The sequence below is a fragment of the Neovison vison genome, chromosome 11 (assembly GCF_020171115.1).
Source record: "Neovison vison isolate M4711 chromosome 11, ASM_NN_V1, whole genome shotgun sequence".
Classification (NCBI taxonomy): domain Eukaryota; kingdom Metazoa; phylum Chordata; class Mammalia; order Carnivora; family Mustelidae; genus Neogale; species Neogale vison.
The window spans coordinates 12317123-12333071 of record NC_058101.1 but is presented as its reverse complement, the minus strand read 5'-3'; the positions used below and the strand labels follow the sequence as shown (position 1 = coordinate 12333071).

The window sequence follows — 15949 nt, the reverse complement described above, 5'->3', positions numbered from 1 at the left end:
TGAAATGGAAGATTCATGAAATCATTAGTGTCCCTGTGTCAGAAAAATAAGAGGGTATAGGCATCTGGGAACAGACAAAGGAACACCGGGACATGTTCACTAGTTGATGATCGTGCTGAATTCTAGGCTTTATCTCTAGGCTAAGGTAGAGGAATGGGAATTTTGAAAATGGGTTGGAGATAATCTGTTTTCATTAAGGTCACTGTGGCTAGAATGAACAGGATTGCCCATCAAGGCCTTTGCCACACTTAGAAAGATCTATTCCCTCTTTTTCTTCTTTCCTGTTTTACCAAATTTTCGATAAGAAAACAAACAACACTTTGTGACCAAGAAGATAGCAGCTGCCACACAAGCCAGCAGGAACCCGATCACATCCAGAGAGTGGTACTGGAACCAGGTGAGGTTGTGAGCCGCCGGCCGCAGGTGCTTGGCTCCTTTGTGACGCATGACGAACTCGATCCAGAAGACGGCTCGATCCAAGGGCTTTACAGGTTGATCATGGTGAATCCTTGATAACCTTGTTGCATTCTGTTTATAACTGGTAGGCAAAAATAGAGAAATTAGAGAGTTTTTGTTTTCATTATGGGTAATCCCTGATACATGTTATATGTTATGTAAGCCAAAGACCATAGATAATAATTGAGAAAAAATACACTCTTGCTGAGATGTGAAATTTGTTGGTTGCATAGCATCTTAAGAATTGTGAAAGGAGGATGTAGAAGAAATACATTAACTGAATGTGGTGAAATGCAGGCATAAAACATGAAACAGGTGTGTTGCACATGTATGGCATAATTTTTCCAAGGAGAACTTTTGATATTGTGTGTAGTTTCCAGGATCGTTCCCAAATCAAAGCTGAATAATCCAATATTGTGCAGAAATATCCATAGGAAGTTCCATTAAAATGGTTTTTAAGCTCTGGCTACTTCATGATGACAGACAAGAAGCTGATAATTGACATTAATAAACCATTTCTGCAGGGTCTAATATCTTGGCACTGTGATAATTCCCCCATTGCACACATGGTGTCTTTGTAATGCAAAGGACAGTGTCTATATTGGTAATATCAAGATTGGTAAAGACACTAGGGTAATTTTGGAAATGGCAAGGATATGGAACTTTGAATTTTTAAGATGAATAGAAATATTTTACTAGAATCAGAGTCCCCAATCAATGAGGCATCAAAGTAGCAATGGTTGTATGGCATTAACTCTAATCTCTCAAACAATAATGCTTATGGTATGTTTTGAAAGGCAGGTTTTATCTTCACTTGACATTTCCTCGTTAATGAGCCAGATTTAGTGTATTTCTTTTTGGTTTTGTTATAAATAAGCCTTCCAGCTTGGGGACATGAAGATGAATGAATGTACGTGATTTGTGAAGAGATGTCCTGGTATGAGTTAGCCATTTTGGGGACTGGAGAAGAAGTGTGATCATCATTCACCCGTGAACATGGTATGCTAGATCCAGTAGGAGGGAATAATTTACTTGTGTTTTTTTATGCATGCAGTGAGGAAGAATAGTCATACTTTTTTAATTGGATTGAAATATAGGTAGGGTTAAAGCAGTAATTTCACCTGATTCACCCTAAAACATTCCAGGCAAACTACAGGGTCAGTAAAAGCCTGTCTTTCCAAATCATATTTTTGTTCAAGTTTTTCTCCTTTTATAGTTAGAGATTTAAAATCTGAAATACATATATATTAGCTAGATAAACTTTTACTTATGAATCTAAATTAAAATAAAGTATGCTTTCCTATAAATAAGACAAGAAAGTTCTATGCTCGTATTTAAAATGACTATTTAACATTTTATCATACACTAATGTTATATATCTTTTATCTTAAAATATTATAAGTAATTAAAATTATTATGGTTTATGTTTTTAAGTGTAATCTTTTATGTTCCTGAATTCCATTAAGGAGTAATAAATGGAACACAAATACATCCATATATACACTCTATACTAAACTCTATTGTTCCCAGATGATTTCTCAGTTAGAATTAGTTTTACAGTTAATGTTAAGATTTTTTTTTAAGATTTTATTTATTCATTTGTCAGAGAGAGAGGGATAGAGAGTGAGTGAGCACAGGCAGAGTGGCAGCCAGAGGCAGAGAGAGAAGCAGGCTCCCTGCTGAGCAAGGACCCCGATGTGGGACTCCATCCCAGGACGCTGGGATCATGACCTGAGCTGAAGGCAGCCACTTAACCAACTGAGCCACCCAGGCGTCCCAAGATATTTTAAAATAAATAATTTTAAGTATTTTCTTGGAAAATCCTGAGAGTCTTTATGCTTCTGTCTTGCATCAATAGTTTCCAAATCAACAATAAAATTTAATGGCATTCCATGAAATAAGGTAGAGTTCTGAAAAATTACAGAACTTACTCTTATTTAGTAAAATGAACCAAATTATTAGCAGTAACAACCCAATAATAGTCTAAGGCATTAGCTATCAAGATCATCATTTACGAGAAACAGAAAGTCATAGTCAGCCTAATTGAAGCTCTTAACACTAGTTCCAGCTCCTGAAATAATGGTATCTATAATATTTTGAAAATTATGACTTAAACATTCATTTTTTTAAAAGATATTTATTTGACAGAGAGATCACAAGTAGGCAGAGAGGCAGGCAGAGAGGAAGGGAAGCAGGCTCCCTGCTGAGCAGAGAGCCTACTGCAGGGCTTGATCCCAGGGCTCTAGGATCATGACCTGAGCTGAAGGAAGAGGCTTTAACCCACTGAGCCACACAGGCGCCCCTTAAACATTCATCTTAATAAAAGTCACTTGATTAGAATGTGTATGAGAGGGAGCAAAAGACTACTAGTACTGAATTTTTAGTTTGGAATCAAGGCAAAGATTCCCTTTTGGGGAGCAATACATTGACCCTTTTGTCTAAAATACTCTGCAAGTAGGGTTTAGAATAGATGGTTTAAGATAGATTAGTTCCACCAAAAAAAGCTACACAAAATTGCATTTGAGTTGACCTTCTTACATACCTCTTGAATTTCAGCATTAGGCCATACGAATGGGATGGGTTTATTTATTTATTTATTTATTTATTTATTTATTTGACAGAGATCAAAAGTAGGCAGAGACACAGGCAGAGAGGAGGCAGAGAGGAGGAAGCAGGCCTCCTGCCGAGCAGAGAGCCCAATGCGGGGCTCGATCCCAGGACCCTGAGATCATGACCAGAGCCGAAGGCAGAGGATCAACCCACTGAGCCACCCAGGTGCCCCTCAAATGGGATGTTTGAACTATCCTTTGAGTTTTGCCTCTCAGTGAAAATAATTGAGTCTGAGATAACGTGGAAACAAATTTAAATATAAGGCACTTATACACATTCGGAGTAAATACTGGGAAATCTAGATGAAATATGCCTTGATAACATAAGATATTAGGAAAGAACTATAAAAATGATTGGCTTAGAATGTAATTAAGCATAATACATAGTTCAAAAAAGAGGAAAGTTGAAGTAAAATAACAATGCAGGGGTTTTGGGTGCCTGGGTGGTTCAGTGGGTTAAAGCCTCTGCCTTCTGCTCAGGTCATGATCCCAGGGTCCTGGGATCCAGCCCCAAATCCTAGGATCCAGCTGCCCATAGGGCTCTCTGCTCAGCAGGGAGTCTGCTTCCTCCTCTCTCTCTGCCAGCCTCTCTGCCTACTTGTGATCTCTGTCTGTCAAATAAATAAATAAAATCTTTTAAAAAAAGAATGCAGGGGTTATGAATAAAAGATTTAAAAAATTAGGTTATAAAACAAAAACTGATGATAAAGGGTATAGGTGAGCTGTTGAAATAAATTGGCAAAAATACCTCCTAAAGGATTAATAATGAAATTAGAAACTGTAATTTTCTAATGTCAAAAAATAAATTTACTAATTAATGGATTGAGGAAATCCCAGTGAATTAAGAAAAGTAGAAAATGATTAGGACACTTAGAAAATGATAGAGAGGGGCGCCTGGGTGGCTCAGTGGGTTAAAGCCTCTGTCTTCGGCTCAGGTCATGATCCCAGGGTCCTGGGATCAAGGGTCCTGGGATTGAGCCCCGCAGGGAGCCTGCTTCCTCCTCTCTCTCTGCCTGCCTCTCTGCCTACTTGTGATCTCTGTCTGTCAAATAAATAAATAAAATCTTTAAAAAAAAAAAAGAAAATGATAGAGAACAAGAACCAAAATATTTTAACATATAGAATGCTGAAATTTGTTGTTTCTGAAATAGACATAAAAAGTGGAACCAACAAACATTTTGATAAATACCAAAAAAAAATTTTCTGCGAAGAAAAATAATTTTTATTCCAAATTAACAGTATTGAAAAAACATACTATAACCCAGGGGAAATATAGAAAATAGCTTATCCATATACATCATTAATTAGGTTTCTACACTTTTAAAAAAAATTATTTTTTCCAGACTGAAAAATAAAACAAACATAAATTGATGATCAGACAGGCTTCAAATTCCTATAGAAGGATTTAAAGCCAGAAGACCATGAGTCATATTTACACAATTCTGAAGAAAAGAGAGAGCTAAATATCTTATATTCAGAGAGGTGAGATATCTTCCTTTTCATTTTTTAAAGATTTTATTTATTTATTTGACAGAGAGAGAGGGAACAAAGGCAGGGAGAGCAGTAGGCAGAGGGAGACGGGGAGAAGCAGGCTCATGGAGCACGGGGAGAAGCAGGCTCATGGAGCAGGGAGCCCGACACAGGGCTTGGTCCTGAGCTGAAGGTAGACGCTTAATGACTGAGGCACCTAGGTGCCCCGAGATATCATTCCTATATTAAGGCAATCAGAAAATACTGTTAAACTTGATCTCAGGAAATTTGATATCCATGAGTCTTTATTGAAAAGAAATTTCATATAATATATTCAGTTAAGAATGATTCTAGAATATTTTAGAATAAAGAATCTCAGAATTAATGGCAAATGTTGATTCCTTTAAGATAAAGCAAAAAGGCTAAATTTGAGGAAAGTAAGTGGCAAAATATTGACAAATTAAAATCTTAAGTAGTACATATTAGAGATGAGATTACTTCTATTTTTTGGAAATGAGATTATTTCTATGGCAGTTCAACTGTTGCTAAAATCAAAAATGCATAAAAATGAAAACTTAAAACTGGATTCATGTATTAATTATTAATCTTGATGAGATTTTTCAGAGAAAAAAATAAGATATAATGATATGTACCTAAAGTTAAATATAGTTTATAGATTCATTTCAATTAATCTTTAACTAAAACAAAATTTAAAATTTTGTTTAAGAATTCATACATAGTAATAACCAGCATTTATAAAGTTACTACCTACTCAGTATCTCTCCTCCCTGTGTATATGCATATAGTGATGAATGATATATAGCCAATGTTAATGATGGCCTTTTTTGAATGATAAATGAATTATCATTATCAAAGTGAATTATCACTTCCAATTTTGTACTTACTGAATGGTTATAATATTTAAATAGGTATAGATATTTGTGTCTATATGAACAAGTAGATTGTTCAAAAAATGTCTAAGAATTTATGTGATCATTAAAATGATTGAATTTTTAAAAAAGTGTTGATAAAATATTTGAAGTAATAGTATTTTTTCCCCAATTTCAGCAAATTACTTCAATGTTTGGAAAATGAAATAATAAAGTGGTTTTCATATTGGTCGTGTTATAGTTGTTACTTGAAATTAAATCTTTTAACAAAATCATGAGACATTGAACACTTCCAAGTATGATGGGTAGCATAATGGTAATGCCTTTAATGGTAAGCATAATGCATAATGGTAAAGCATAATGGTAAGCCTTTAAAAACAGTAGTACTTACGAAGGTTCATTAATGACTGTTCTCAAGGCATTGAGCAGATCTTCACTGGTCATTGTGTTTATGTCCACCTCCACAGCTGCTCCTTTGGCCTTCATGTGAGCGATGTTATCAGGTTGATCAGCAAACATAGGAAGTCCCACCATAGGAATCCCATGGTAAATAGCTTCATAGATCCCATTGGTTCCACCATGAGTGATAAAAGCTTTTGTTTTGGGATGACCTAGTTTAGGAATTGAGTGAGGATTTCATTATAATAAGGTAACAGAATTTTAGAGAGAGATAGGGGAAAATTACAGATTAACTCAACAAAGAAAGCATTTTCTTCCGAGAGCACATGGGCTCTTGCTATCTCAGAAAACTATGACCCCAGGAAAGAAGGGAGGAATTCTCTTCCTCTGCCTTGTCTGGAAGGACTTTACTGAGGAGAAAATATCTGAACTGAGACTGAAACTTGAAGAGTAATGAGAGTCTTAACTGAAATGCTCTTTTGTGAATCAAAGAAAGCGTCGAGTCTATAAAATTAACTGTCAATTCTCAAATTACTTCTGCTTTAAAACTGCAAGTAAAATGTGATATTTTATTTTTTTTCTAGCTTTATTTATTTTTTTAAATTTTATTTTAAATTCCAGTATAGTTAATATACAGTGTTATATTAGTTTCAGGCGTACACTATAGTGATTCAACACTTCCATACATCACCCAGTGCTCATCACAGTGCACTTCTTAATCCCCATTGTCCATTTTATCCATCCGCCCATGCACATCCCCTCTGATGACCATCATTTTGTTCTCTAACCTTAAGAGTCTGTTTCCTGATTTATCTTTCTCTCTCTTTTATTTTTCCTTTGCTCTTTCTTTTGTTGTTGTTATTCCTTAAATTCTTCATATTAGTGAAATCATGAGTATTTATCTTTCTGACTTATTTCTCTTACCATTATACTCTCGCTTCATACATTCTCTTGCATATGCAAAATTTTGATGGCTGAATAATATTATTTACATATACAGATTAATCAATAGATTAATATATCTATTATCTATCTATCTATCCATCTATCTAATCTATTGTCTATCTATCTACATCACTTCTTTATTCATTCATCAGTCAATGGACATGAGCTGTTTCCATATCTTGGCTACTGCAAATAATGCTGCTATTATATAGGGGTGCCTATATACCTTCGAATTAGTGTTTTTGTATTCTTTGGATAAATACTCAGCAGTGTGATTACTGGATCGTGGAGTAGTTCTTTTTTTTTTTTTTTTCACTTTTTGAGGAAACTCCATACAGTGGTTGCACCTGTTTTCATTCCCACCAACAATGCAAGAGAGTTCCTTTTTTTTCATATCCTCTACAACATTTGTTGTTTTTTGTGTTTTTAATTTTAACCTAAAATGTGACATTTAAAGCTATTAAGTATTTTTTGAATTATTTGCTGTTGAACAGTTGCTTTATTTGTCCATTATCCAAAAGTACAGTTTTCTTTCCCTCAGTCTTACCAAGAAGATCATTTTGGGGTATCCAATCATAGAGACGAGTGTTGTCTCCTAATGTGGCTGGTTTCTTTCCTTTGTATCTCCATAAAACCTGTCAAAGACAGTGCTTTAATTTTGTAAGTAAAAACACACAGTGAGGTTACCTTAATGCTGTAGAGTTTATAAACCATGTGGCCCACTACTACTTTATGTGATAGTGAAAGAAATGGACATAAGGGTTAGTTTGCAAACACAGAGATATAGTAGGTCCGTTTATATCAACCCTGTCAAAAAGGGCTTGAACTAATAGTCTATTATGTATAGTTTTATCATTTTTATATTTATCACTTAAAAGTTCTGAGGTATGAGATTATAAGTGAAGGTATATAAAATAGAAAGACTAGTTTTATCAATCAGAGCATGGGGGTTTAAAAAGCATTAAAATAAACATGACTATTGTGTGAATTTACTAATGTCATAAGGCTATCCTAACTTTCATGTTTTGATTATAATGCTTTCCAAAACTATAATTAGTTCCAAATTTTTGTTGTCTGGTTGTTGAATGATTGCTTTCCTTCTTTCTTTCTTTCCTCTCTCCTTCCCCCTACCTCCCTCTCCTTCCTCCCTCCCTTCCTCCCTTCCTTCCTTCTTCTTTCTTTCTCTAGCACTTTCTATAGTTTTTCGAGGGAGGAAATAAATTTGCTTTATTTCATTTTTTAATGAAGTATCGTGTTAGGATGTTAGCCTTTTGTTATATACTTTTTGCAGGTGGGGGGAGCTCTGTAAGGCTAAGTTCAGATTAAATATTAATAGGTGGCAAACTTATTTTTAAGTGTTTATTTTATTCAACGATTCCATACCTCACCCACTGATCATCATGACAGTGCACTCCTTCCTTAATCCCCATCACCTGTTTAACCCATCCCGCCACCCACCTCACCTCTAATAACCATCATTTTGTTCTCTATAATTGAGTCTGTTTCTTGTTTTTTTTTCTTTTTCCCTCATGCTCATTTGTTTTGTTTCTTAAATTCTACATATGAGTGAAATCATATGGAATCTGTCTTTCTTTGACTTACTTTCTTAGCATTATACTCTTTAGCTCCATTCATGTCTTGGCAAATGGCAAGATTTCATTCTTTTTTATGGTTGAAAAAATATTCTATTGTGTATGTTTACCACATCTTTTTTTTTCAAATTTTTATTTACATTTTCATTAGATAACATATACTGTAGTGTAATATTGGTTTCAGAAGAATTTAGTGGTTCATCTCTTACATAATACCGTATCTTCTTTATCCATTCATCTGTCCATGGATAAATATAATGCTTCCATAATTTGGCTATAGTAAAGCTGCTATAAACATTGGGGTGCATGCTTCCCTTTGCATTAGTATTTTTGCATCCTTTGGGTAAATACCGAGTAGCACAATTACTGAATCATAGAGTAGTTCTGTTTTTAACTTTTTGAGGAATCTCTGTACTCTTTTCCACAGGGGTTGCACCAGTTTGCATTCCCAACAGTGCAAGGGAGTTCCCTTTTCTCCATATTCTCAGGTGGCAAACTTTTTATAAAAAAAGTTTAGAAATAAAAATTCAAAGGTTTAACAGACCTAATTAGTATGCTCATCTTTATGGAGTTTTATATATTTGAACTAATATACCAACATGAAAAGTTCTAGGGTATTCCATAAATAGGTGTATATAAAGAGTAGAAATCTGGAACTATAATGACAGCAAAATTAAAGTAAATTGAATATCATAAATCAGAAAATATATATTGTTTGATAATAATAATATTAAGATTTTTAACTGTTTTTAACTGTAAAAATTCCAATTTAGAAAGTCTAGGCTACTACTTCTAAATCAACTAGATCTTGATATATTGTCAATAAAATTTAAAAATAGAAAATATACCCTTGAACATAATTCCTATCTACTCTGTGTATAACATCTCTCTTTTCCTGGACCTTGGAGTTAACACACTTGAGAATTTGGGGGAGTACTCAATGCAGGTTATAAAATTTCAAATAGTAAAAAGTTAATCGGGATCTTAACATTTTCATTTCTATTTCACTGAAAATAAATGATCGTATAAGATGTATTTCCATAATAATGCAAAGGCTTACTAAGCAAATGATTACATGTGCCTCAATACACCATTTTAATGTTTTAAGGAATTTTTATTTGAAGGTGGTACCAGTTATGCTCAGTGCTTCAGCTCTGATCTAGAAAAAGTACTGTTAGTCACATTTTCACTCCAACTGGCAAAGCAGCTATTCACCAGGACCCAAAGTTGTACTGACCTTCTGTGGAACCTGGGCAAGGGCTGAGGCAATGAGATTGGCTTTTTCATCTGTGAGGTTTTTGACCATTGATCCCAGAGAAAACACCACAACACCATCTTCACCTGAACTTTGGACAAATTCTTCCATTTCCTACAAAGATAAAATTCTCTTTATCACAAACATGTAGGATCACAGTGGGGGCTGGGGCAAGTTCACCTACTCTTCTAAATAGCAGAGTCAAGAGAAGTGTCAGAAATGTTAGACTGGTTCTGTCTTCTGCCACAGAGAACCATCTAGTATCTTTAAGAGGAAATATGTTTCTGGAAAACTGTGGCTTAAATATATAATAAGTGATCACAAATAAAGGCATAGAGCCAAACCATTAAACGAAGTGAATAAGCAATAAGAGACTGCTCTTCTCATGGTTCATGGAAATCTTACCCTCAAGACTTAATTTTATGAACCAGCAGAGATGTTTGCAAACTCAAAAATATTCCTTGTAAAAAAGCCCAAAAAAGGGTCCTAACTAGACTTTTAAAATGTGTGTCATGTCAGTCTGTAGCCAATAAATTACAAATAAATCAATCTAACTCCCTGTTAGGCATTCAGGATATTTTTCTCGTGTTTATTCTTTCCTGATTAATGGAAAAAAATGATTTTTTTAAATAATTGAGATATATAGTAATACATGTTAAAAATAAACTTCTATCATATGATCTCCCTGATATGAGGAAGTGGAGATGCAACATGGGGGGTTAAGGGGGTAGGAGAAGAATAAATGAAACAAGATGGGATTGGGAGGGAGACAAACCATAAGTGACTCTTAATCTCACAAAACAAACTGAGGGTTGCTGGGGGGAGGGGTGTTGAGAGAAGGGGGGTGGGTTTATGGACATTGGGAAGGGTATGTGTTATGGTGAGTGCTGTGAAGTGTGTAAACCTGGTGATTCACAGACCTGTACCCCTGGGGATAAAATATATTATATGTTTATAAGAAATTAAAAAAATATATTTTTGGAAAATAAAAGTAAACTTCTATTTTTTAAATCATGATAACATTTATGAAACAGTGTTTCTCTACCTTCCCACAAGTAGCTGACATACCTTAATTTGAAACTTCTCTACAAATAAACTTCTCTACAAATAAAATCCTCTGGGTCTCCACTTATAGTTGTGCAAGTTGGGCACTGCAAAGTCTGGTCTGAGGTCTTTTGCATTCTAATTTATGTGAATGTCAACTTCTAGAGATGTGTCATGCATTTCCTGTGCAATTATTTGTGGCTTTCCTGCAATATTTCTCAATATATTTATTGCATCTCTTAATTATATTTATTTATTTATCAATGTATTTCTCAATTTAAGGCTAATAAAAGGAGAAGGATGATGTCATAAATAAAAGCTGACTGCTCTTTTAGTTTAGATAATGTTAGGAGACTATCTTTGAAGACCCAGGAACTGGTATTTTATCATTTTGATTCCTCTCTGTAAGAGAGTAATTGAATAAACACACACACACACACAAACACACGTATACACGTATATGAAAACTTACACATCTAGAAGTTGGATCCTTGTTTTGCCTGTCTTTCATTGCTTTTTTTTTCTGTTAGTGCAGTGACTGGCATAATTTTTTTCATCAGAGGTATAAGCTGTGATTGATGTTCATATTGCCCAAATGTTTGTATTAGTAACTGGGTTTGTAATGGAATAATTCCCCCCCCTTGTAAAACATGTTTGAATTGTTTTGTGAAATTGTGTAAATGAAAAGTGAAGATGGGAAGATGAATATAATAGTGTGGCATGGGTATTATCCACTGAACCAAAGAATATGCCCTCTTTCTATATTTTTGTTTAGATGTTGATTTATTTTTTGCTGTAATAACACTCAATAGAGCTGACCTGCAGTTATAACTTCACTGGTAAGAAAAGCATATTCAGAATCATAAAATAAAATTTAAACTTAAATATACATCTTACCCTAAATAGAAATAAAAAACTATCCTGAGAACACTATTTAACCTACAGTTTTTACAGAGGTTATGCTCACTTACCTACAACCCAAGCAAATGAGTGTCCGCCTCCTCAACCCCTTGATAACAGTAGTTAATGATAAAGATAGTTAAATACAATATTACAATATTTTTTGCCATGTTTATCTATTTTCTTTTACTTCTCAATATGGCCTCTTCCAACATTTTTGGCTGTCCATATTTATTTGTTGGTGACTTTGGAATGTGGTACCATTTTCATTTCAGAAAAACCAGACATCATGATCTTAAAGAAAGATTTCAGTGTTCGGGTCTTTAAGTCCTATGACTTCTTTATTTTTATGACTCCTAATCTGTTTCTAATGCTTTTTGCTAAAACCTAGACCTTGTATTACCCAAATGATTACTAAAAATATTCACCAGAAAATTTCTTTGGCTCCTTAAAGTGAATAGGTCCAAAACTGAATTCATCATTTTCGTCTCAAAAAAGTTTTTCCTTAAATTAATTTTTATCTTGGTAACAATTACTATTATCCAAGAAGTGCTATCTGATTTCATGTCTTCTGTCGACACTTACTTCTTACTGACAAAACTCTAGAATCTATGTGGGAGTTCTCATGAAAGCATCTTTATCACTTAAGCAATCATAGTAACTGTCCCAATTCATGACTCCATCATGCTTGTTAGAAAGCTATAGGAATCTCCTAAGTAATTTCTAAGACTTTGGCTTTCTGTTGCTTCAGTCCAGTACCCAAACTGTAGACACACTGATATTTTAACTTGCCCCTTGAATCACTTCTTCCTTTAGCCAAAATATCAAAGTGAAGTCCAAAAAAGGTAATATCAGTCATAAGAGACCCCTATGATTTGTAGAGTTGGAGTAATAAAGAGCATTTCTCTGTTACTGAGGCAGTACACTTTAAAGAAAAATCAACATTATATCATAAGGGACAAAAGAAATCCTCCACATAATAGACCTACCTTAGGTAATGGTTTGGCAGGTTTACAATGCAGCCCTCCTACAAACTCAAAATTAGGTAAGTATGGACGAGGAAATTCAAAATCCCAGTATGTCCTGATTAGCCAAATTTCTGCTTTTCCCATAATCTCACATAATGTAGTGGGTCTTCCTGGAGAAAATTAAAAAGAATTGTGTGGAGATTATTAGTATATATGCTTTTTGGGATACAATTTACACTAATTTACTGACAAGCTAAAAGAAAAAAATAAATCTAAGTCTTCTAGATTATTTATCACATCTAGCTATTAAAAGGAAGGGAAAATTAACATGTTAAGGAGGGGAAAAGAAAGAATGAAGGAAGAAAGGAAGGGAGGGAGGGAGGGAGGAAAGTTAAAAAAAGAAGAGAAAAAAGGAAGAGAGAGGAAGAATAGAGGGAAGGAAGGAGAGAGGGAGGGAGGGAGGGAAGAAAAAGGAAGTAAGAGAAGGATGAAAGGTGACAAAGAGGAAGGTTGAGAGGATTTTGGGGTAGGGAAAGTAATGTGCAAGAGTAGTTTGACAAGAACAAATTCAATAAAATTTTAACCAGAACTCCATTTACTGATGAACTTAATGCTCATTGTTTCTCTCCAATTAAATTGCAGATAATAGGTTAGCCCCACTGTATCAACATCAAATTCCCGCTCAATGGTTTCTAACTTCTAATTAGGAATGTACCTCCACCTTCTGGCTTGTTATAGTCTCTGGTTCACTCATAATGTTAAAGAACCCCACCAGCATTTGTTTGCTTCATCTTCCTGAATCAAGTCCCATCACTTTCCACCACAACTGTTTTGCCATTAGTTTCTTAGCTGAAATTCCCTGAATAATTCATACACAATACAACCCCCTTTGGAATGTGAAATATACATATACATACCATCAATGTCATAGTTATTTCAGTATTACCTTCAAATGATGTTTATTGAAATAGAGATTCTAAGTATTAATTTTAGAAGATATACCGAGGGGATGAATGACCCTCTGTAAGTGACCCTCTGCAAGTGACCAAGTCAAACATATTTGGACACAGAAAACATGTATTGCTTCTAAATAAATAAAAACTCATATAAGAATTCTCCTCTCTTAAAGATTACCACCAGAATTGGTGATCATATACAACACAGACTGGATAGCCTCTTTTTAGAGTCATTGCTTTGTAGTGTTTGAATTTACATCTGAGGTTATAAATGCGAATGTCTTAATTTGATAATGAAGAAAAATTTCTCAAGGACACTCAAGTTGAAACTGCCAGAGACTGGATAAAAATACCACTTCTCAGCGTCTACAATATATTTAAGTACTTTAGAGGTTTGTCCCATGTGAGTGATGTCCTTCCTTGATTACCAACACCTTAGGTGAAATTATTGTGTATAACTTATAGACCATGTTTTGAGAAATACTTAAAGTATTTACTAAAATTCTTTATTTGAAGCAGTGATGCATGGTTACAAATATAAGGTCAATGAAAAGTAAAGAGAATAAAATTGAACAAAAGTATACAAATATTGGCAAATAATTTCATAAGACAATTTATTTTTTTTAATTTTATTTATTTATTTGACAGAAATTACAAGTAGACAGAGAGGCAGGCAGAGAGAGAGAGGAGGAAGCAGGCTCCCCGCTGAGCAGAGAGCCCGATGTGGGGCTCGATCCCAGAATCCTGGGATCATGACCTGAGCTGAAGGCAGAGGCTTTAACCCACTGAGCCACCCAGGTGCCCCTCATAAGACAATTTAAATGTTATGTTGAGGGATTATAAAACAAAATATAGAATTAAAATTTACCACCAAGATTTTCCTATAATTAAATGATTCACACAAGCCATATTATGAACACAGTGGAGAATTATATAAATGAGGTATTAAATTTGAGTTACTATGTCAATATTATTAATGTTTTAATACAGTGTTATAAACCTACATGATGAGTCTACTAAGGTGATTTTTAATTTCAAGGAGTTCTTAGAGATAACCTGACTTTATAGCAAAATGCCTTACAGTAATCCAAATAGATAGGAATGAATTTCAGTGGAGGACATTTACCAGTTTCTCAGAGATAAGTCATGTTAGCTGGGTAAATATCTAGAGAAAATCTTTCAAGGCTAAAGTTATTAATTTCTTTTTGAAGATGTGTGAGGAAACTTACATGTATGATTTCTGGATCATTGTTTAAAAATTAATAATTTACTTTTTCAGAACAGTTTTTGGATCAGAGTAAAATTAAAGGAAAGGTGGAGATGTTTCATATCCCCTTGCCTTCACACATGCATAGACTCTCCATTATTAAAATCCCCAAACATAGTGATACATTTGTTATGATTAATGAACTTACACTGGCACATTGTACCATCTGAAGTCCATAGTTTACATTATAGTTAACTCCTGGTGTTGCTAATTTTATGAGTTTGTACAAATGTATAATATATAATAATATTTTCACTGCCCTAGAAGTCCTCTCTGTTCTGCCTATTCATTTTTCTTCCCACCCTACTCCTGAAAAACATTAATTTTTTTGTTGTCTTCATAGTTTTGCCTTTTCCAGAATGTCATATAGTTGGATTTATATAGTAGTAGTCTTTTCAGATGGCATTCTTTCACTTAGTAATATGCATTTAAGGTTTTTCAATGTCTTTTTATGGTGTGATAGCTCATTTATTCTCAGCATCAAGTGATGTTTCATTGTGTAGATCTATGTGTATCCCTTCCTCTACCAAAAGACATCTTGATTGCTTCCAAGCTTGGGCAAATATGAGTAAAACTGCTATAAATATCCATTGGCTCATTTTTCTGTGGACATAAGTTTTCAGCTCATTTGGGTAAAAACCAATGACTATGATAGTATGGTAGGAGTATGCTTAGTTTTGTAAGAAACCAACAAAATGTCTTCCAAAGTGGCTGTACCATTTTGCATTCTCATTAGCAGTAAATGAGTTCTTTTTCCACAACTTGCTAGCATTTAGTATTTGTCACTATTCTGCATTTTGGCCATTCTAACAGATGTGTAGTGTTACTCATTATTTTAATTTACACTTCCCTCATGATATATGATATAGAGCATCTTTTTGTATGCTTGATTGCCAACTATATATCTTCCTTGATAAGATGCCTGGCTTTGCCCCATTTTTGATGGTGATAGATGTTTTCTTACAGAATTTTAAGATCACACACACACACACACACACACATCAGAGGGAGAGAGAGAGGGAGAGAAAAAGAGAATCTTAAGCAGGTTCTATGCACAGTGTGGAGCCTGACACGGGACTCAGTCTCACAACCCTGAGATCATGACTTGAGCTGAAATCAAGAGTTGGATGCTTAACTGACTGAGCCACTCAGGCACCCTTAAAAATATTTTAGATAACAGTCTTTTATCAGATGTACC

At 34.4% G+C, this 15949-nt stretch overlaps 1 protein-coding gene across 5 annotated transcripts in view; it reads right to left on the bottom strand.

Moving 5' to 3' along the window:
- Nucleotides 1-258: 258 nt before the first annotated feature.
- LOC122919217 (UDP-glucuronosyltransferase 2A1) overlaps nt 259-15949 on the bottom strand; it is a 63543-nt gene continuing 47852 nt past the window's right edge. For 3 of the 5 annotated variants that reach the window (XM_044268113.1, XM_044268110.1, XM_044268112.1), the window contains 5 exons: nt 12550-12698; nt 9599-9730; nt 7317-7404; nt 5817-6036; nt 259-538 (listed from right to left, as the gene is read on the bottom strand). In XM_044268113.1, the coding sequence (XP_044124048.1) occupies nt 259-538; nt 5817-6036; nt 7317-7404; nt 9599-9730; nt 12550-12698 (869 nt within the window). The remainder of the gene's footprint in view (nt 539-5816; nt 6037-7316; nt 7405-9598; nt 9731-12549; nt 12699-15949) is intronic. The other 2 variants (XM_044268114.1, XM_044268111.1) reach the window with 1 other exon arrangement.